General features: G+C 38.4%; 1 protein-coding gene across 1 annotated transcript in view; it reads left to right on the forward strand.

Moving 5' to 3' along the window:
• LOC124787835 (zinc finger CCCH domain-containing protein 15 homolog) overlaps window positions 1-23,946 on the forward strand; it is a 39,194-nt gene extending 15,248 nt beyond the window's left edge. The window contains exons 4-7 of the mRNA XM_047254776.1: window positions 6,258-6,584; window positions 16,106-16,228; window positions 20,212-20,344; window positions 23,687-23,946. Coding sequence (XP_047110732.1) covers window positions 6,258-6,584; window positions 16,106-16,228; window positions 20,212-20,344; window positions 23,687-23,796 — 693 coding nt within the window. The 3' untranslated portion in view covers window positions 23,797-23,946. The remainder of the gene's footprint in view (window positions 1-6,257; window positions 6,585-16,105; window positions 16,229-20,211; window positions 20,345-23,686) is intronic.
• Window positions 23,947-24,331: the final 385 nt, after the last annotated feature.

Here is a 24,331-nt window from a genome sequence, read left to right on the forward strand (position 1 = left end):
AGTATTACTTTCATGAAACTGGCAGCCGACTGCCATCTATCAGACATTAAAGGTGGTTTTCACAGTTTGTGGACATGTGAGTTAATTGTGTATCTGTGTGTGAGGGAAGTGGCTATTTGTGTAGCAAGAACACTAAATCTGATTCAAGGGTTGAGAAACAGTATCTGAATTGTATAAAGTTCCCGGGGCTGCGATGTGAACCTGTTCCGCACGTACAGCTGGACGTCGTCATCCTCACAAGTGTGGGAAAGGTTATGCTGACATTCTTCTTTGATCAAGATGGCCGCCTTCTGATTCACTTCCTGCAGCACAGGACAACAGTGAATGCCCAGCGTTACCCGCAAATCTTGACCATCCTTCACCAAGTGATCAAATCAAAACAACCAGGCAATCTCACCCTTGGGGTCATTCTACTCCACGACAATGCAAAGTCATATGGCCAACATAGTCACGGCACTCCTGCAGAAATTCAAATGGAAGGTTCTCGGCCACCCTCCATACAGTCCGGACCTCTCTTCCTGTGATTATGCCATTTTTGGTCCCCTTACAAAGGCTGTGAGGGGCAAAACGATTCGTCCCAGATGACAATGTCCAGCTGCACGTGCAGAATTAGTTCACATCGTAGCCCCGGGAATTTTATGAGACAGCCATTCACTGCTTTGTCACAGTGGACCAAGTTTCTCAACAGCCAGGGTCAATACTACTAATGTACATGTAGTGTTTCTGTAATTAGGCCAGTTGCTCATTTCATTTTAAATGCCCCTTGTATTAAAGAACTGATTTTTATCTTTTTTTATTTCATAAAAACAGTCACAATCACATTTATTTTCTATTGTGAGTGCTTTGTCAGTATACTGCCAGAAAATTTTGAGGCATGAGAGGTGTGGGTATCAAGATAAGACAAATAATATCTGTCAAGTGCATAGCAGGTTTTTGAGGCAGTTTGAGAGAACAGCAACATCGAGACATTTATAGGGAATATCTAGAGATAATAGTTATCTTCTAGGAAAGCACCATTTCGGAAAGTATCTTTCCCTGCTGCAGGGGCTATCTGTCATGCATGGTGGATGGCAAAAGTAATGTAGTGCTTCAAAGTGTTTGTGTTCAGTGATACATTTGAATTAACACCACAAGGAGGTAATTCGAATTGTGCTATTTATAATTTCATTAATAGTTTGTGTGTGTGTGTGTGTGTGTGTGTGTGTGTGTGTGTGTGTGTGTGTGTGTGAGAGAGTGAGTGAGTGAGTGAGAGCACTGTTTTCAGTCCCTGCAGCCAAAGCAATATATATTTGTTTTGCCATGCTTCCAGTCTTTATAAATATCAGTTTGTTATCTTTTGAAAATATAATGCGAGGGATTAGATAAAAAATTTACTCCCCAAGTGGCGGCAGGGTGACACACAGAAAAGATATTAAAATTCAGAAGCATTCAGAGTCAGTGGCTTCTTCTTCTAGCAGAATGGTTGAAGAGGAAAGAAGAGGGATGGAAGAAAAGAACTGGAGGGATTTATGGAAATGGATAGAGTTACAGAGCCCTGGGTCAGGGAGACTTACTGGATGGGATGAGATGACTGACTGTTGGGGTCTGCACAAGGTGTTAGTTGAAAACCTGAGAGCTTAAGGCAGAAGACAGGGTAATACACAAGGCATCGGTTACTCCCAAAACACTGAGCACGAGTTAGTAAGAGTGGAAAGCTAAGTGTACTGGAAACTAAAGGGGAGTGAAGAAAGAAACAGTTACTGTGTAGAAATGCGTAGACCAAACAAATTAACATAAATTAATGCAATGTGGGTGACGAGAACCAAGGACATATTGTAGTGCCAGTTTCCGACTGCAGAGTTTTAAGAAATTAGTGTCTAGGGGGAAGAATGTAGATGACATCTGCAACAGGATATTGTGTGTTGTCAGTATACATCCTCTGTCTATGCCTGTTGATTCTAACAGATAGCTTAGTGGTAGTCATGCCAATGTAAAAGGCTGTACAGTGTTGACATAACAGTTAGTATATGACCTGTGTCATCCCACATTGAATCTCCCTGTGATGGTATATATTTTGCCAGTTACAGGGCTGGTATAGTTGATGGTAGGAGGGTGCATTCGGCAAGTCTTACAGTGGGGACAGTCACAGGAGTAGGAGGCATAAGTTATGGAGATTGGGCCAGAAGGAGCATAGGGTCTGATGGGAATATTGCAGGGATTGGGAGGGTGACAGAAAGCTAATTGAGATGTGACGGGCAAAGTGTCAGACTGAATGGACCTCATTTCAGTGCATGATTTGAGGAAGGTCAGAGTAGATGAATAATACATTCAAGACGAGGATAATACTGATTGACAAGTGGTGTATTCCTAAGTTTTTAGTGATCAGCAGTACCAGGATGTGTGCCCGGGAAATCTGCTTTTGAATTAGGCTTGTGTGTTAATTGCATCCAGTGAATGCTGTGATATGAGAATGGTAATGTATTGCTGTAAAGGCTCTGCATCTGGAAAGATATATTTGCCTCGAATGCCAAGGCTTTATGGGAGGGATCATTTGACATGGAGAGGATGGCAACTATCAAAATGTAATATTGTTGTTTGCTAGTAGGTCTTATGTGAACAGATGTTCGTAGCTGCTCTGGTGGTGATGAAATCAATGTCAAGGAGTGTGACATGGAATTTGGAATAGAGCCATGTGAAATTTAATTGAGAAATTGAATTAAGAGATTCGAAGAATTTTGAAAGGTCATGAGTCCATATGACAAAGATGTCATCAATGTGTCTAAACCATATCAGGGGCTGAAGGCAGATGGGTCCCAGGAAAGCCCCCTCCAAGTAACCTATGAAAAGATCTTGGCATAGGAAGGAGCCATCCGGGTTCCCATGGCTCTGCCGCTGATCTGTCTGTCTGTCCCTCAAAGGTAAAGTAGTTATAGGTAAGTACGAGGGTGGTTTGAAAAGTTCTCGTAATGGAATTGAAAAAAAGTGCTTCATCACTGAAACTTTATTTTTCAATGTAGTCTCCTTGTAGATTAATGCACTTAGTTAAACGATGTACCAGTACCTTGATCCCATCTCAAAAATGAGTTTCCTCCAGGCCTGCAAAATAGTTGTCAACTCTGGCTATCAATTGTTCACTTGAAGTGAATCTCCATCCACCAAGAAAAATTTCCAGTTTTCGGAAGAGATGGAAATCTGGTGGAGCTATATCAGGTGAATAAGGCCGGTGTGGCAACAATTCATACCTTAGTTCATGTAATTTTGCCATGGCAACAGCACTTGTGCAGGTGCGCATTGGCTTGATGGAAGATGACTCTTCCTTGCTAAACCTGGCCTTTTTTTGCGTATCTTTTGTTGCAGTTTGTCCAGGAGGTCAGCATAGTATTCTCCAGTAATTGTTTGCCCAGTGGGGAGATAAACTACAAACAGAATCCTCTTCGCGTCCCAGAACACTGATGTCATGGCCTTTCCTGCCAAAGGAATTGTCTTTTGACTGTTTTGTCTCTGGGGTAAAGTAGTGCACCCAAGTTTCATCTGTGGTAACAAACCGGCACAAAAAATCCTGTTCATTTCTGATAAAATGGACCAAACATTGTTCCGCTCCGTCCCTTCTCGTGTGTTTTTGATCCGTCATCAGAAGTCATGGCACCCATCTTGCTGTTTTTTTTTTGTTGTTGTTTCCCCCCGCCCCCCTAATTCTTCAGTTAAAATGTGATACACCCTTTCAAATAACACCTGGCAAGCATGAGCAATGTCATGCGCTTTCAATTGGTGATCCTCCATGATCATTTTGCACACTTTTGTAATGATTTCTGGAGTAGTGACACATCTTGGCCGACCACTGCCCAGATCATCATCTAAGCTCTCCCGACCAAATTTAAATTCATTTGTCCTCTTGGAAACAGTTGAATATGAAGTAGCAGAGTCCTCCAGTGTATTCTGGAAATTGGCATGAATGTCCTTTTTTTTATATACCTTTCTTTACAAAGAACTTACTCACTGCTCGAATCTCAATATTATTATTATTATTATTATTATTATTATTATTTTCGCTCCCTTCCCCATCTTCACAAATCACTATGCGGGAGAAATAACAGAGCCACGTCACTGCCACAGCTCTCTTCCAAGAGCACTGACATGGCACATGTTTACAGCAACAGTTCAGTGAATATCACGTGAACAGCTCGTTGTGCTAGTGCTGACCTCTCTTGGTGATTCCGAGAACTTTTCAAACCACCTTTGTCTAAAGTTGATTAAGATGAGCAGGAAGGACATTATAGGTTTAGAATTGGGTGGCCTGTGACTGAGAAAATGTTCAGCAGCAGACAATCATGTACATCAGGGATATTGGTATAGAGGGAAGTGGCATCAATGGTGACAATCAGGCGATTTAATAAATGGTTGTTGTCTTTAATGTAGGAGGAAAGTCCTTCTACTATGGGTTGCAGGTGTTGATCAACTAAAGCAGATATACTTTTGAAGCTAGCAACAGTGGGGTGGCCAGGGTAATTGTTTGTGGATCTGCGGAAGAAGTTAAAAAGTGGGGTGGGTGTGGTTTGGGTTGGGTAAGTTCTATGGATTGAGTGTTAGTCCTAATGGATTGAGGCTTTAGTGCTTGTGAGGGACCTGGGGTAAAAAGTAGGGACTACAGTTTTAATCACAGGGATGGGATCTTGATGGCAGATGCTATGTAGAGGTGCCAGACAGCTGGCATAGATCTCCACCTACATAGCCCCATTGGTCGGTCAAGTATGTCAGTGGTAGATCCCTAGTCCCCTGGGATGATAATGATGGAGTCACCATTGTTTAGATAACAAAGAGCCTGGAGTTCTGCAGAGCACAGGTTATCGTCATGTTGTAGGGACCTGAAGAATGGTTGTGAAGCAGTGTTGGATGTGAGGAATTCTTGGAAGGAATGTTTTTGAGGTAGTGGTAATGGATCAAGTTAGGATCACTGTCGGAGCTGTTCAAGACAAGGTTCAATGTCAGCGTTACTTTTGGTACGGTTTTGGGATTCAGTAAGGATGATACAGATAATTCAGAAAAGGAGAGTGCTTTAGATGAGAAGTTGAGAACACTTAACTATTGTGAATGGTTCTAGGGATTATGTGTTATCGTTGGAGTGGAGGCAGTATTGAAGGCTAGGGGATGTTAAGGAGGTTGGCCAAGCTCAGTTTGTAGAAGAGTGATGGTGGTTGATGGTGTGGCTGTCTAGGTGTTGTCAACTTTTATGTAGCTTGTGTAGCTGTACAAAAAATCAATGAAATGGATGCATTATATTTCTGATAAAACAAGACATTTTCCACCAGATTTGACGTGAGTGGTGAGTTTCTTAAAGCATATACTTTGCAGTGGAATGAGAATGAAGATTTGGTCAACATTCCACACCAATAAACTAGAATTTGTAAACAATAAGGCAGAAAGAGGCATCAAGCCCATTGTGGGCTACAATAAATTATTTGTAAAAGACGACAAACAGAAGTCGTATCTGCTTCACATTTTATCTGAGTATCATCATAAGCTTTTAGGTATAAAAAAGAGAAGTTATCAAAGACTTTGGTTTTTTAGAAGAGATTTTAATTTTCTCATCATTTTTGCCTCTGAGATGTACAGTTTTAGATTGAATTATTAAACTTAATACAGTAAAAATTTTTATTTAGCTGAAAGTAATTGGTTAATCAGCTACTTCAGTGGTTTTTTTTAGGTAAAAATAAATGAGTTATATTTGCACCCCATCCCGCCACCACCAAATTAGGGACCTAGGGATGTGGCTTCTCATTTTTGTTTGGTGTTCAAATTACATGCAACTTATTATTTTCATGTAACAGAACCAGACTAGCACAAAGAAGACCTTGAAAAATGCGAACCACACTAATGGTAGAATAATCATTCTTGCTTGGTTGCATATAATACAACTATTGTACGCGGCACTCTAGTATTCTTAGTTATCAGTACTTTTAAATTACTGTGTCATAGTTATGTTGTGATTGCTTGGGGGGGGGGGGGTCAAAATATTGTGATACTACTTTTTCTTCCCTTTTTAAGTTTTTAAAGCTATAACTATTAAAGGAATTAGAATGTTGGCAGATGTTATTTGATGAGGAAATTAAGACTTCAAGTTGAGGGATGAGATCTGTGTACATATGTGGAATTGAGTGAATTATCATTTAGGGTTCAACTCCCTGTGTTTATCTTGCTGGACAATTTTGCATAGTTTCTTAGTTGCTTAGTTGTCTATATTTGTGCTAGTGTTCATGTTGCACATTTAATTCCTCTTGCAGATATGTAAGTACTTCATAGATGCCCTGGAGAAGAGCAAATACGGATGGTTTTGGCAGTGTCCAAATGGCACAGGCTGCATTTATAGGCATGCACTGCCACCAGGTTTCGTATTGAAGAAAGATAAAAAGAAAGAAGACAAAAAAGATGAGATTTCGTTAGAAGATCTGATAGAGCGAGAGAGAGCAGCACTTGGTGCACCTTTAACGAAAATAACTTTACAAACTTTTACCACTTGGAAGAAACGTAAACTGAAGGAAAAGAAGGAAGCTGCATTGAAAGAGGAAGAGAAGAAAAGAATAGACTTCAAAGCTGGACGCCAGATTGGTGTAAGTTGTTATTTCAATCTTTTGTTACTGTACTTCAGTTATCAAAGCATTAGCATTTTCCTCCATTTTAAATTCAAAATGAAAATTTCCTGTGACAGCAGTAGGGTTTTATTGTAGTTCATACCTATAGAATTTGTTTTCATACATTCTTTGGATCATTTTACATGGTTGATAACACTGCTGCTTATCTAGATTTGCACACATAATTTGACAGTGTGACAAGCTCTTTGGTATTTGTCAATACGAAAAATTATATTAAAATATAGTCAGTAATAGGTTGTCCTAAAACAGAATTACAGGGCATTTTTAAAATGACTTTACCCAACATTCAACTATAGTCTTGAACCAAATTTTGTAGGAAAGTAGGTAAAGTTGTGATGGACACCGTACACTAGTACGAATCGCGTTGTTACAAATGCTAGTGATGATTGTAGCAAAGATGGCTGCCTTCACTGATCAGATTGTGCTTGCTACATGCTTTGGTTTGAGAAATCGAAGGCTATGACAACTATGCAATATAGTTTTTGCACCCAGTACACTAAAGATCATCCCAATAGGACTACCATTAAGGTAGTGTTTTATTGAAACTGATTGATTGGTCGATAAGTCATAAAAAAAAATAAGTCCTCAGTATGGCCACGTAATTGTAGGGCAAGTGAGTTAGAACATTGTTAACCAACTTACGAAATCAACTTGCCGCGTTTCTCATACGCTGAGTGTCCCACATGTGGCTGCTGTATGTTAAAAAGACATTTGCGTCTCAAACTGTACAAATTAACAGTGCTGCAAGAGCTGAAAGACACTGATAAGATTGCATGGAAAGGCTTTTGTGGGGAATGTTACATTGGATGATTGGATGAAGATAAAGGTTTCATTGGAAACATCTTTAGTGATGAGCCAACTTTTCACTTAAGTGCTAAAGTTAATAACACATGTGTAGGATTTGGGGCAATGAAAATGCACAACAAACCTGGGAACATCTTCATGATAGCCCAAAAGTTACCACCTTTTGCGCATTGAGCAAGAACAAAATTTACAGCACTTTGTTTTCCCAAGGGAATGCAATCAACAGAGTAGTGACTTAACAAGGTAGGAAAATGTTTTTTATTCCAGTCTTTGATCACAATATCAATTCTTTTGATGATGACCAGTTTCAGTCCGTAATGACCATCCTCAGATCAACAATATACAAATATATGCACCTAGTGAGCAGTGTCACTTTCAATACAATGCAGTACAGCAATACATATCACAATATACTATCATACAACCAGGGAAATGTACAGATAAAATACGGTAAAACGCACCTTTTCTAACCATGTCCTAAAGTGATAAGGCCATAATGGCATCTTCAAAACATATAAATATAGTCAGCACAGCATTGTCACATAGTTCTAAAATAAGTTGTAGAATAGGCCACATTATCCAGAGTCATTATTGCTACTTGCTACTGAAGTACAGTAGCTACCAGTTTGCCTACATCCTACCTAGGTGTTGCTACTGTGAGCTTAGATGTAATCATCATTTATGCAAAAAACATAATCTGATAAAAACACATTAGGTAAAATACATGTAACGGACTTTTCAATATTGATAACTATCATAGAAACAAAGTGTGATGCAGTAAAAGACGAATACAATTACCCATATAAAATTATTAAACATAAATATATAAAGATAATAGGTCCAACCCTTTTATGGTGAATTTATGGTCAAAAATTGATACATGTAATGCATTGCGTGTAGCAACCTATAAATTACCTATAAAGATAAATGTCTATATGACAGCTGAAAAAAGACTGATCAATGATCAGCGCCCTCTGTTGGGTTGGCCACCAGGATATTATGTTGGCGTGCACCGATCATAAGGACTTACACTAGAGGGCTTTACATACATTGTGATATGTCTCCCACAGAAAAGTTTAAACAACATATTACCAGTCAATAAATAAAATTATATGATCTGGCCATACATTCCGTGAATAGGTAGGGCATAGTCAGTTACAGGATTAGAGTGACTAATGTATGGAAGTAAAGCAAATGCCTACTGTTCTCGACATAAGGAAAAGGAAAACATAGAGACTCTACATACTGTAGAGAAGACATGTTATGTTGCATATAGGCACAGATGAAAAGAACTTGCACAAAGCTTTCAGCCACAACCTTCATCAGCAAAAGAGAAACACACACCATTCATATACACAGGCAAGCATGCTACACACACACACACACACACACACACACACACTCACAACAACAACCAACTCATGCAGCTCAGGCCAGAATGTGTATTTAGATACGTTGGATCACTTTTTAATTCCACTGATTGATGAGGCTAACCAAGAATACAGCATCCATTTACTCCAGTTTGGTAACCCCACTGCACTGTCTCACCAACATCTGAGATTTCCTCAATGACCCCTTTCCAGATAAATTTATTGGTCTAGATGAACCAGTTGAATGGCCTCAACATTCATCGGACCTGATGTTAAACAGGGTACAGTTTAGGAGACTGAAGTCAAACAACGAATTGAATGCATGTGTTAAGTTCCTTAAAATTCACAAATTTTGTTCATAACTGAATACAGTTCACTGGTGCTATCTTCCAAACAGTTAGGTGCCATTTTAATTATTGCTCGAGCCCCCAGTAGCGATACGAAACACGCAATAAATTGTATTAAAAGTTGTTGAAGGCTGAAGGACATCGATTGATATTCAGCAAATCGATTAGAAACTAAGTCCCATTGGCGTCCCAAAACACAGTTTGGAATGATCAGAAATAAACAGGCCAACAGTAGCATTTCAGCTGCTTAGTGTGGTGGCATCCAAATTGAAACAATCCCACAGCTATGATTTTTGCAGCAAACTCTCATTTGCTTCCAAAAACAGTCACCAAAAGACACAACACATGAAAAAACACAAGTTTCTACTGTGTTCCACACCGAAAATATCCTAAATCCAGATTCTTCATTTAAAAGTTTATCTTCCACTTGCGCACACACGCGGAATTCAGTGAAGTAAAACACTTCTGGAGCCACAAAATTATCACCAAAGTGTCACATTGATAACACAAGTCCAGTGTCAGCTAAGGTGCACAGAACTCTTTTGGAGCTCTATCAGCTACGCTTAAATACTCTCAATCTGAAATTCTCGAAGCTGTGTTAAGTAACTGCTTTCCATTGACCACGTCATTGCACAACTTTTACATAGAAGAGCAGTCTTAATTCTGTTTGCACCATTATATGCGCACTCAGATTCTCATCAAAAAACCTACATTACACAAATTTGTAGGTGCAATAGTTCACCCAGAATTAATGTTTTAATGTTTTGCATTTATCTTTGCAGAGTGCGCAAATAGCTTTTGTCCACTTGTGCTGCAAAGTAATATCACAGTTCTTTTTAAGGCACAGTTTCCATACAGATTTGAAGCACTCTTTTTGATACACTGATCAGAATTTACATATATACAAAGATTAAACAAATACGGGCAAAACTATGAAAAAATTATTAATAAACAAAGACAACATATAATAATTACAAGTATTGAAAACTAATCATCGTGAAATGTGTATAATGACACCCACTATCATACACTGCCTTGCTGTTTTAATTCATTATTAGCAACCAATTAATGAAATTGGTGTTTTACCAGTGAAATATTAATGCTGCAAATTATACAAGTGTGTCAGTCATTGCATTTCGATGAGACCTTTAAAATAAGCACTCGCACTGCTCTGTATCTGCATTGGTTCAAAAGTTATAAATTATTCAGTAAATTGCACATGTTGCAGATTTGTTCGTTTAATATCTTTTGATGTAAAATTCATATAAATCGTGTCAAAATCTTGACTAATTCATATCAAACTCCTCTTTCATTTGGTGTATCATACTTTGTTGTACTAATCTGTGCTTGCATGTAATCAATGCAAACTTGGATAAAGCATTGTCTTAAAGCTGTGTGCTGGAACTGGATAAACCCTTGTGGCGTCTCGTAACTGCCAGCCGCTTGAAACTGATAGGTCCACATAGAGTGATCTGCCACTGACCACTCACTCCCTGCCGTCTTGCCTCACCGGCCTCCATGCCCACACCCTCTAAGTGCGACCCATAATCAAACTTCTCTCTCCAAATGACACAGAACCATGTTTGCACCATGCTTACCAGCTACTCTAGTAGAGTATAAAGCAATAATCTACGGTGCTATTGAACAAGTTACACTTCAAATACAGCAGTGAGTGTAATAAGAAAGTGTAGTACATTAATTAAGAAACACAAAATTCAGGAACCTGAGGTCTTCAGTAGCATCTAATGTTTTGTAGCTCAGAAAAAGTACCATTGTGTATATTATGTCCGAATTATATCAGTTATGCCACTACTCTGGCCAGGCTATTGAGTGCTGTGTCCCTCCATTCCCTCCCTGCACCTGGCTGTAAAAGCAGCATCCCCCTCTGTCGTCCACTGATGACAGGGCTCCCTCTAGCTAGAAATCTACTACAGACCACAGACCCAACACCTGCCAGTGGCTGGAGGAACCGAACACCAGCCAATGGCTGGAGGAACCTCAAACTGCAAGTCCCAGGGCTACTCGCTCGCTTTCTGTTCCACAATCTAAGTTGCTGTCCAAGAAATCAGTTTCATTGGTTACCATTCTCCAAAACTTAGTTTACCGTGCCCAGGCACAGCACAATTTAATGATGTTGAAGAGTAGACTGAAGTTTAAGAGACTTGCCCTGGAGAATCTTTGTGGAAAGAAGAGGAATACCGAAGCACTGATCAATAATGAGATTAATTTGAAATTCTCTAAGGGTGTAAATACTGCAGTACTGAATACCGCAGTGGACAGTTTAGTTGAAGAGGAACGGATATCTTTCGAAAGGGAAATCACAAAGGTGAAACAAACATAAGTACTGCTTTGCCTGTACCTTGTGGGGTGGTGATCACAACACTCCAATATTTACCGGGCCTTTGTCTGATCCCACCTGGACTATGTTTGCCAGGTTTACAGCTCAGTGTTCTTTCAGCTTTGAAATTATTGGACCCAGTACATCAGCATGGAGTAAGTGTATGTTTCCAGGTACTTTTCATATTAGTCCCATAGGCAGATCTTCTCTCTTCAATTCCAACAGTATCAGCTCTTGCTCACTTACGCATTCACCATACGACAGTTTGCTAATTGTGTGACCTATTTAACTCTTTTTTTTCATACAGTGGATTTTGACCCTCTGGCACTTGCCCTAGAACAAATTAGGACCAATGTGTTTCACTCACTTTACGTTTCAGTTGCCCCCATGGCCTTTTGGCTCTGTTCTTCTCAGTTTTTCAAGAGCATCAGAGTGCTGCTATCATTCACACTGATGTCCTAAATCCATTGGTAGGACAGGATGTCTCCCAACAGTCAGGAGTAACATTGACTGCTGGGAACATGAAGTATTTTTACAACAAAGTTGATAGGTATTAACAGAGTTCTATGTTCTATTAAACAGGCTTCCCTCGACCTCATTTTAATTTGCTATAATGCAATGAACAGTCTTTGAGCTAATATTGTTGTTACTCTTTTCACCCTAAGATATATGATGTTCACGACCTTGTCTCTGACAGTTGTACTGCCTGCTGAGCTCTCTTTCTCTAGGTCTCATGTGGATATACTGGAGAAGGAACTGGCTAGCCTTTGGCTAAATAGCTGACTAATCACCTAACATATGCTTTGATGATCCTGGCTGTGGTTTCTCTGGTGCAGAGATGGAGAGTCTAGTGAGCTACTGCCTCTGCCCTCTACCCCCTATTCTCCTCCCATTCCTCCCAGATTAAATTCGTCGGTACAGACAGTAGCTCAGATCCTAGTGGACTGATCTCCCCCTCTGGCTCCAAAGATAAAAGAATGGCCTCTGATTTGTTTGCCTCTGATGATAAGACACAACATATGGACAATTTAACTCTTTCTTTGCCCCTCAGAAAGTTCTTTCTATTCTCAAATCTAACATTTTTAAACTGTTTTTGGGTTGAGGTTAAACTGGTTGGCAATGGAGTGTCTGCTGTATGTTGGGCTTGGGGTGGGGGGCTGATCAACCCTACCTCCTCCAGCAGCTGTCCTGATCACCTCTTCTTGCTCTTTCTTTAATTACTCTTTGATACAGTTAGACATTCTTGTGCTGCACCTTATATTACTGCGTTGGGAGTGCCCCCCGCAGATAAAGGTGCAAACACTCTAGGCCAGTGGATGGCAACCATCCTCTTTGTCGGTTGAGATTTGTTCAGTGTGTACAGGCAGCAAATCGGAGCCAACAAAGTGACTGCTGGTCTTGGTTGCAATCCCGATTGCCGGCGGTAACATCAGAGCTTTGGTGGTGGGTTGACTGTGGGACCTCTCTGCTAGTATGGCCACCAGGTTGAATGTTCATTGGTTTGTTAGTGTTTTTTTTATGTCTGATTGGTGTGTATTAATTGTGTTTAAAAATACTGGAGTACATAGTGGAATATGGACAGCATTAAAGCTGATAGTTTTGACATGAACATGAATATGAATGTTTATGGGACCCTAAGATCTGGGATTATAAAAACAAACTGAAAACGTTAGACTCCTGCAGGGAAATAAGTGAGCTGCTATAAAGTAATCTCCACAATGTGAAAAAGATATGTAATTTTTATCGTCATTTTTTTTTTTTTTTTCCGTGTATGGCAAAGGGAAACAAACAAAAATGAGAGTGCCCATTAATGTTTCTGGTGCAGGTACAGCTCCCCTAAAAGAGGTGTCATCGTAGGAAAGTTAAGGTGTACACAATTCAATAACAATTTGCTATCTGTAGCTTTCGTTCAGAAAAAAATATGAAATAGTCCATATTCAAAGTCTGCTTTAAGGTCAGTTAATTTTGTCCCTCTACACTGTTTCTACTCTTTGAGAGAGGTCATGGATCAGTATTGTTTCTTCTTCTTCTTTTCCTAATGACCAGATTGTTGCAGTAAAATAAATATTGCAAATGTGACAACTGCTAAACCCTCCTCTTTCTCATAACATCTGCCAGTAAAATTGTAATTAGAATGCTGCTTTAAAATGATAACAAAATGGAAGCACTGTTGACAAGTTATCGGAGCCAACTGTGCTTACACATGGTCAAATTACTTTTTCACAACCCCTTACTCTGGTGAGGATGAGAGGCCAAACATAAATGCATTGGCAACAAACATTTGCCCAGATCCAATGGCTTTTGTTTCTTGGTCTAGCGTGTGTGCTGCTTAACACTCCAATGAAGGCAGTACCTTAAAGATTATGTATCCTTTACACTATCTGATTATGAAAGGACAGTTAAATAAGTTTTTAATGCTTCCTCTGAGAGAGTGGATTCTGTTCCCATCTTGAACCCTTTGACTATACAGGGATGGGTGAGGGAACGTTGTGACAGGGTCACTTCCTGCCACATGCTGAGCTAGGAGGGGCTGGGGGAGGGGGACATCTCTGCTGTCGACTGTGCATACCCACCTTCCGATGTGATCATTTCTCTCATCTTGTTTTACTGTTGCTTGTCCTGCTGCTGTTCATTATGTTTTCAGTCTTTTCCCCTTCACTATTACAGATCTTGTCTCCATCCAGCTAGGAGGATTTTTTTATTCCCTAACTGTCTTATCCCTTTGTTGGCAGAGGGGTCATATGTGGGGGAGTCGCCTCTCACTGTAGTTGAGCCCTCATCTGCTCTGTGCCCTGAAGACCATCCTGGCCTGTATTTTTTTGTCTCTTATGCAATTATTTCTCATCATTAGTATCAATACTCCTTTCAGGGCCTTGATTTTTACCACTTGTACATACTATCACAGTTTTATCAAATTTCTGGCTTACGACACTAAGGGAGGTATTACACTGTCAGATTTCTTTGGCAAAGAAATTTGATCAAATATTCATCTTATTTCTTTGACGTGGTGCAACAAGGGTTATCACAATGTCATCAAATATTTCATCATAGTTCCTTCAGAATTGCTGGTGTGTAGTAACAGAAGAACTGCATGATATTAACTGAGAAGTTGCTATTTTAAATGCTGTTAGTTTCATACTTGCCAGTCACTAAACAGGGCAGTGATTTTCCCTATACAAATATGAATTGCAGTTAAACTAAGATCTCCCCCCTCCTGCTAATGTTAACCCATAATAATAACTGATTGTGAGTATATCTGCTTGCTTGCTAAGTAATAGTAAATTTTTTAAATTCTGGTTGTAGTTTTCTCAAATTTCTTCACAGATTTCAGACTCATTTTAGTAAATTCAAAAATAGGCATGATTTTTTTCATTCTTGGACATGAGCTGCTGGATATTCCTTATAAAAGACCTTAAGGTTTTGTTCTTGCTTATACGCATTGTATGTACCTGTCAAGTTCGTCTTTCCCGGCTCCAACATGTAGTCCTATACCATGCCCACCTGTGAAAGTTTCTTCTTTACCTACATTTCTTAACCTACAGCTAGTAGTTATCCCATTACAGTTACCAAAAAACTCAATTCCTGTTCACTCTCGGCCACTACTGCTGCATCATCAATGAATTGTGTGCTGCTGATTTTCTGTTCTTGACAAGTAACAGTAATTCTTTGCTTCAATATTATGAAAAGGAAAGTTACCACTCACCATATAGCAGAGATGCTGAGTGGCAGACAGGCACAACAAAAAGACTGCCTATCTGTGACTCAGTATCTCCGGTATATGGTGAGTGGCAGTTTCCTTTTCATAATATTGTTACATTCCATCCTGGATTTCCCATTGTTTAATTCTTTGCTTCCCTATTCAATGAACAAATGAACATCAGTGGTGGCAATGAACTTGCCTACATCTTTTATGGTTTTGACTTCATATACGAGTTGCCAGTGCGGACTATTTTAATTTGTTTTGAAGAGAGAGAGAGAGAGAGAGAGAGAGAGAGAGAGAGAGAGAGAGAGAGAGAGAGAGAGAGAGAGTGGATTTCCATCTCCCTGCCTAAAAAGAAAAATTATTCCAGATTGTAAAACACCTTTCCATAATCATAGCACCACTATGAAACAAAATGTGATCACCTTTGCATGTTCACCAGGCTTCTCCACAACACATATGCCACACACAGTCATTTCGCAGTATGTTTATACATCCCAGCCACTTGTAGTAAACAGGAGACTGTCACTTTCTATGATAAAATCTAAGGTAACGTACTAGATTTGATCAAATAAATTTTATGAAAGGCAACATTTGACAAAATCCTGTTGTAGTGACAGGCAGTTTAAAAACTGCTTGCGACAAAGTTTCTGAGGTTTGTTTTTAACCATGACTTTAAAGTCCACTGTATTTGATACAGTGAGTAATTCTTTATATATAACAACACAGAATTTATACAAGTAAAACAAAAAAAAAAAAAAAAAATTAAGCCTCCTGCTCACAGAGCTGTGTTACGGTAGAACATTTACTTCATGTCAGTGACATTTAAGTGCAGCTAATACTGTTTTATTAATCCAGTGGGGAAAAAAAAGTGATTGTTCTTTCTGTTGCATGTCACATAAACTGTTTTTATTTTATAGATGTCGGGAAGAGAGATGTTTTATTTCAACCCTGAGCTCGCAGCGGCTGATCAATGTGAAGAAGGTGATGAAGCATTTGACAGTTATAATTTGCAAGAAGAGGATGAACAGAGAAATATTGAGGTAAGACTAATTAGTTTGTGTAATGTAGCTTAAGTTGTCCCATACTTTTCTCATACTCCTTTCTTTTACCACAGATGCTGTTTGGATTAAGTATGATCCAATAATAATACAAATTGAAAAGAAATTGTACTACTTACACTGTGTGAAGGAAAACGCATATATATACATTGGGGGGGGGGGGGGGCTATGTTTATTATTTGTGTGTTGTGCATACTTTCTACTTTCAGATTATAGAACAACTTGTGTCTTTTTTAAAACTGAGGCTGTTATTGGGGCTTTAACATGGGATTGTTTGTATGGTTAAAAAGGTTTGAGTGTTTTCAAAATATGGAGAGTTATTCTGTCAGTAATGTATCTACAATCAGATAGGTCCCTGCAAACCAGCCAGACAGTATCTCGTGACACTCCATCACTGCCTAGTCCCTTTCTTTATTAATTCATATTGTGATCACTGTAGTGTAAAAGTTAGCATCTTGAGCTACTAATGTAAAGTTCTAGAGTTCAGTCCCATTCAGTGTCAAGGTCTTGTATAAGAAAATACTCTGTGAGGTGATGAAAGACTGCTCTAATAAGAATGAATCATCCTCATCCTGCCACTGGCTTTTTCAAGACAGTGACTGCTAAAGAAGGCTCAGTTCACTCTTTTCCTGGAGATGCAAAATGTCTCCTAAATATATGTATCAGGCATTATCAATTTCATTAAAAAGAGAAGCTAATGGAACCAGAGCATTGAAGTCACAATTGTGAAGCAGGACGACATAATTTTCTGAATTAATCTCACATTAGTCAAGTTGTTTACTTAAAGGAAATGTAGAGAAAAACTTGACCCATTTTTCTGGATCTCAGGATAAAGATTTATTAGGAAGGGCTTCAGTCAGTCTAGCTGTTAATTACTAAATTGATGATAGGTGAAGTTCTTGGTAGCGTATCCAACCATTAATTCGTAAGTTTACGTTCCTATGTCATAATTCTATGTTAGGGAAGTATAAACAATGCCTGAGACAATCAGAGAATAACTGAAAGTGAAGTGAGATGACAAGTTAATAGTGAATGGAATATTATAGTATGGTCAGAAAGGAAGGTAGAATATCTGGTAGCTGTCACATTCAGTGGCTGCTGGTACAGTAACTTACAATGGAGAGGAAGTTGTACAAGCCTTTGAATATTTAACTGTTTGTGTGATTTTGGAGATAAATCAAAACTACAAACTTTATAACTGAAAAGAATATCATTCTGAAAGTAAGGTTGAATCAGGTTATAAAGATTTTAAATATGTAAAGAAAGGAAATGATGCTGTAGGTATTACACCCTGCAACCATTCACCCTGGCACACCATCATTTGCGAGTAACTGATGGAAAATTTTTTTGGAATTTTATGTGATGCTCTCTGTTTTAAAATAGCAGTGTTTTACAAACTGGTTGTGTAGTCTAATGGTTATAGTATCATCTGCAATAGATTGTGGTTTCAAATATTGTTAGGTGCTTTGAAATCTTTTGCTTTTGAATCTTCATTGAAATGATTTTGACAGTTACTTTTATTCAGTTAATTGGTTTTAATGTAAATTTTTTATTTCTGTTCCTTTGTCGTGTCATTTTAATCATTGTATTAACATTTTCAGTTGTGCTCATTGTTAATCCCCGTTATTTTACAGTTGGAATCTTTTTGCATGTGAAGTTAATTATTCAAATATTTAAGCATTTGAAAATGACAATCTATTGTTTACAAAGCAAAAGATGAAATACAACAATGGAAAACCCAGGATGAAATGTAACAATAGTGTGAAAAGGATAGTTCGTACTCACCATATAGTGGAGATGATGAGTCACAGATAGGCACAACAAAAAGAATGTGCGCGCACGTGTGAGTGTATGACACACACACACACACACACACACAAATTCAGTCTTTATTCCCTCAGATCACTAGGTCGTCTGCAGAGGTCATCACAGTATTATTCACTTATCCATTCTGTCATTCATGGCAACCACAAAAAGTAAGGGTGGCAGTGCCAACCCTTGTTTTAAACCATTCTCTTCTTTATTCAAACTGTTGCATGATCTGCTGTAAATAGGTTTTACTTCCATTTTACATTCATTTCACATTGTTAGTTGTGCATTACTGTAAACCTATGTCCTCTTGGGCATCCACACCTTACTGGTTAATACTCTGCGTCACACCGTCTGGTAGGTTATCAGCAAATCTTGCCTGTACTCATTATGTTCCTCCTGTTGCTCCTTTACCTCAAATAATTTTCTGTTGTTGACCTTCACAGCCTAATTATAAGCTGCTGTTCCTCCTTTTTCTTCTCAGTGCTGTCCCTTATTCTCATTTGTAGAAATCCAATATTTTCACACATGAGCAAATCATACAGGTAATGTTGTTGTTATAAGAGAAAAATTAAACAGTAACAGCCCTTGTGCCACCCATACCGAATATGTACACAGCAACCATACAAGACAGACAAATGATGTACATGCACGACAGACAGATATAGCCCTATTACAGAAAGGCATACTGTGTCCCAGTGTCAAACTGTGTAATGAATGCTTTACCCAAATCCACAAAAAATAATAACGGATAGAAACATTGTCAAGTTAATCGTGTTGATTACTTGCTCAAGCACTGTTTCTTTATTGTAAGGGAGTACCTAGAAAAACAAAACTGTTTTACCAGTTAAGCATATAGAGCAATAAAAATTGTGTAATATCATTGTCCACTAAAATGATATGTAAAAAATTTCGAGAAATGTGTTTAGTAATTAACCTTGTAGCAGGCGTGCTGACTTTCGTAAGATGAGCGAGTGCACAGCACACTCTGCGCGCTTGTAAACAATAGCTATCTTTATTACCAAGGTAAATTGCATGAACAAAATTACAGTTTAACCTTAGGTCAATTAAACAATAATATGATAAACTAACAGTATATGAGCTAAACAGATATTCAGGTCACCAGTGATGGTTGTTTTCTGGAAATTTATCTGTTTTTGCGTTTCCTCCTCAAAGTTCACTCTCTTCTGGAATTGGGTAACCAACTTGTGGAGTGTATAGCTGCAGTATATCAAAACTCCATCCCTTGACTGGTAATCTTCATTCTGTAATTTATTCCTATAACTTCCTCTTTAAGTCCATTTCTCCAGACTACCCCTGCTTCGTTTCTCTTTTCTTACTCATTTCCACTCCAGTATAGCTGGAACATTTGCTTAGCTCTTTTCCTTCTTTGGTAGAATCGGCAAAACAATAGTCTTGACATTTACCATGGATTTGATGCGGCTGCTTTGAGTGTCTGCCTCAGTCAATCGTGTAATGTGATTTTGTATACGTCTCAATGGCAGTGCCTCAGTGTCATCACAGCTCCACAGACTGTTTTCATCTACAACTGTCTGTGGTTCAGAGTTGAAAGCTGGCAACAGCACTGCAAACTTCAGGGATCTTTTTTCACTGACTGTACTATAGTTTCTTTCACCTTGTCTGTATGAATCTTACCATGGTCAAGTTTTCTTTTTTCCAACAAATCTACAGTTTCTTTTGTTTTCCCTGTCAAAAGCCTGTAGGCCTAGTGCTCCTGTTCCCAGTCCATTTCCATACCTATGTCTGTTTCCTTTAGATTCAGCCTTTCCAAGATTTGTTTGTGATTTGAAAAAATACATGATCCAGTACTGGCGTGCTGGGTGTAATATAGTTTCACCAGAGCCATGTCACTGAGTTTCTGCGGAGCCTTCACAACTACTGTAATAGTCAGTAAGAGCATGTCACTCTAACAGGCATTCCACTACTTCATACTTAAAGGTGGCGTTGGATTTACTAAAGACTAGACTTTAGTATTAATGTATACATAGTGATTTGGGGAGAGTAATACTATCCTTAGCTCTTTGGCAATTTTATTTCCATTGTAATATACCTTATACTGTAATATTTAAGAAATAGATCTACTTTACACAAATTATGCTACAGCTGCAACTTAAAAAATTCCTCACATTTTGCAGTACCGCGAAATACGGCTTGATTTCCTGGGACTGGAAGCACAAGAGGTTGACGGAACTGGAACGCAAGCCAAGGAAGATAGGCTGAAGCAGGCTGCTGCAGAGCACATATCTACAAATGGTTATATAAATGAAGGTATTTATAGATCATTGAGTCCAATTTATACAAAATTTATATCATTTTGGTAGTCAAAAAATTTCAAGCTATAATTCAGTCAGAGTTGACCATTTTCTAAATAGCTAGGAGGATCATTTTCTCCTGTGAAACACCATTATGATTGAATAAACAATATCCAGGATTGGTTTTCAGTATCAACTAAAACACTTTAAATTTGCTACCTCATGTAAAGTAAGTGTTAAGGTGATTCCAGAAGTCCATTTGTATCCTGGTTGTTTTATGTAGATGATAAAAGGTGCTGGTTGCTTGTGGTTTAAGGAGAATTAGAATAGGTATCCATTCCTAATTGCATGACAGTTACAGAAAAGATGAAAGTTTCATTTCTGAGAAATTTTTATTCTTAGAGTACTTGAAGCACAGTGAATCCAGTAGTTTATTCCCACATGCTAGTTAGCCTATGAAATAAGAGATCACAGCTTTTAAAGGATTCATTGAATTCTGCCAAGTGCCTTGTGTTTTAGTTATGTTTTTTCAGTACACCGTCCTCTTCTGTAGGTTACACAACTACCTGGTAAAATATATGTATCACCTCTGATGTGTGAAACTGTGGTAACTAGGTAATTGTATTTCCAATGTAGTCCATGGAAACAAAGGCTGATTTTGCTACTTATCAACAGGGAATTGAAGAGAGTGTGTAAAAGTGGCAGATATGGTAGTAGGAAGGTGTAATTGGGCTAAAGATCTACGTTCGTGCTCCTTAAGCAAACTTAGTGTAGAGTACTTTAAGAACAACTACCATTTCCCTCCTTTTCCGTTCTGCTCGCAAATGAAGTGCCTGAAGAACTACCATCATCAGGCATCCATAGCTGTTCGAATTTCTCTTATTGTACATGAGAAATGTGTAGGAGGAAGTAATATGTTGCTCAAATCATCTTGGATATATAATTGATAAATTTTAACAGTAAACATCTGAGTGATGCCCAGTACCCCTTTCGCAGCTTCATCCAATAGAATTGGATGTTCATCTCAGTGATCCTCTCCTTTGTATCTTCTGTCTCCTTTATTAATCATACATGGTAAGGGTCCCTGCCTGACTGACAAACCATACTCACCAGTCGGTGAAACCACAGGTTTATAAGCAACCCCTTTCATGGAGTAATAAATTTCCTTGCAAACCATTATAAGGACCTGCCTGGTAATTTTGTGTACCCAGTGAGGGGGCAGGAAAGGCCAGCTGTCCTCTCCGTACAGGAAACGAAGACTTCACAAACTGAACTCGCATCCTCCCCACCAGAAGACAGGCAGATGTATTACAGTGAAGAAAACTAGAACATCTAATGGGTACTGACTAGTAGCAGGTGTACCCAGACACATTTTTTTATAACAATCTCAAAACCATTTCGTCATTTCTTGGGGAACTAATAAGCAGGTGGTGCCTCACAGCCTGCAAAACTTTAAAGAACATCATCATCTCAGAAATAAACTACTGATTGAACAAAAAAAAAAAGATTTATTACAAATTACAATTGTCATGTCATCGTAAAATGTCAATACAGTATACATACTGAATATAGTACTATGCCATCAATAGTAAAATATTAATTTTTGGATTCTGTAATAGTCATAACCGTTGATGGAATATCACATAGCATCACATCTGTGACACTTGTATTGTTTCAGTCTTTCAGATGTGATTCACGCAGACTGACAATACCATATGACTCACATAGTCATGCTGTCTTATGATCTTTCATCACTGGTTATAATAAACCACCACGTAGTATTATCTATGTTAGGTATGTTGGATTGACATTGAATGTTGCATGATAATCTGTAGGATCAAAACTGATAGTGAATAAAATGTTTTTGTTCATTCTGCAGCTTGTCTTGGTGAATATTTTGTTCGTTGAATACTGTGATTTCTTTCTCTTCTTGCCTTCCTTTAAATTAACAAGGTGTCTTTTCAGGTATTATAGAGTGGAGCACACTCTTCTGTGAGAAATACTTCATTTATTTATTTATTTACTTACTTATTTTCTTCCATTCAAAAAATCCCCATCCACTCATCCATATTCAGGTTTTTCTATGTATTCCATATTCATTAAAAGTGGATGCTGGGGTATTAACATCTAAATACATGCTCTGCAAGCCACCATAGAGTATGTGGTGGAGGGTACCTTGTACCACTACGTGTCACTTCCTTTCGTTTTCCACTTGCAAATGGAGCAAGGAAAAGAGACTGCCTATATGACTCTGTACAAGCCAGAATTTCTCATATATTCATGATTTCTATGCAAAATATATGTTGGCTGTTGTAGAATCTTTCTGCAATCAGTTGAAATGTCAGTTCGCTAAATATTCTTGATGGTGTTCCTCAAAAAGAATTCCATCTACCATCCATGGATTTCCATTTGTTTCCAAAGCATCTCTATAATACTTGCATGTTGATAAAACCTACTGGTAACAAATCTAGCAGCCCATCTTTGAATTGTTTTGATGTCTTCCTTTAATCCAACCTTGTGGGGATTCCAAACACTTGAGCAGTACTCAAGAATGGTTCACTCTAGTGTTCTATACGCTGTCTCTTTTACAAATTACCACTTTCCTAAAATTGAGAGCACTAGCCCGCGAAAGGCAAAGGTCCCGAGTTCGAGTCTCGGTCGGGCGCACAGTTTTAATCTGCCAGGAAGTTTCATATCAGCGCACACTTCGCTGCAGAGTGAAAATCTCATTCTGGAAACATTTCCTAAAATTCTTCCATTAAACGGAAGTCAGCCATTCACCTTTCCATTACCATCCTCATGTGCTCACTGCATTTGACATTGCCTGCAACTTTATGCCTAGACATTTAATTGGCATGACTGTGTCAAGTAGCACATTACTAATGCAGTATTTGTATATTGTGGGCTTGTTTTTCCTACTCATCTGCATTTCTTTTAATTTTTCTACCTTTAGAGATAGTTGTCATACATTGCACAAGCTAGAAATTTTGTCTAACTTTACCAATGACACCTTCCTGTACATCACTGCACCATCAGCGAGTGCCACCCATGACTGCACACCCTGACCATCAGATCATTTGTGTATATAATGAATAGAAGCAGTCCTATCACTCTTCCCTGGGGCATTCCTGATGATTTCCTTATTTCTGATTGAATAAGTCCATGACTAGTTGCTGATATACCCACTTGTAACCCTGGTGCTTGTATCTAGTTTCTCCTACAGTTGCTTTGTTACTGTGGTATTGTCTGACATGTTATTTAGCAGTGGTCTATACCATTTGCTAAGTTTTGTTTATTTTGCCCCCATTTATGTGTTCATAATGAAAATATATTAAACAAACACTGACTTCTTCCACAGGTGACAATGAGGCTTCAGCAGTTCCTATTAATGAAAGTCTTTTCCTTGATGATGATGAAGACCTGGAGGCTCTTGAGGCTGAACTGAATGCATTGGAAATGGAACACTGACATTGGAATGGTGTCAACTCATTCATTGCCCTGAAATCGTAGCATATGTATATTTGTTTATATGCCTTATATTTCTGCTGAGTTGACACTGTAACAGATCACTCCGATTCTACTGCAGCATTAAAGAAATGTTGTGAAAGGTGGCAGTAACAGTTTGTAGTTTTTATTTATCCAATGTTCTTAGATGATTACAAACATGTTCAGACCTGCCATTCATCAGTTTTGTTGTGTTGTGTGATACAGCTATCTAATGCAAACTATGACTGAATGTAAATGTTTGACATCCTCTTGAACACTTTCCGTGCTTAACAAATTGAAATAAATAACGTAGTAGCAGTTAGATTTTATGTTCACCCTCTAGTTCTGTTCAGTTCTGTGAAAAGAATCTAGTGTCTAAAATTAAGAGATACACTTCTTATTTTGGCTTGTATTTTTTTTTAATACAGTTTGATTTTAAACAGAAGTAGTAAAATAATTTCAATACAGAAGTTTATTAAATATTTATGTTATTTTTATATCAATGCTGTTTTAGTTT

Source organism: Schistocerca piceifrons, chromosome 3, assembly GCF_021461385.2.
Source record: "Schistocerca piceifrons isolate TAMUIC-IGC-003096 chromosome 3, iqSchPice1.1, whole genome shotgun sequence".
NCBI classification, from domain to species: Eukaryota; Metazoa; Arthropoda; class Insecta; order Orthoptera; family Acrididae; genus Schistocerca; species Schistocerca piceifrons.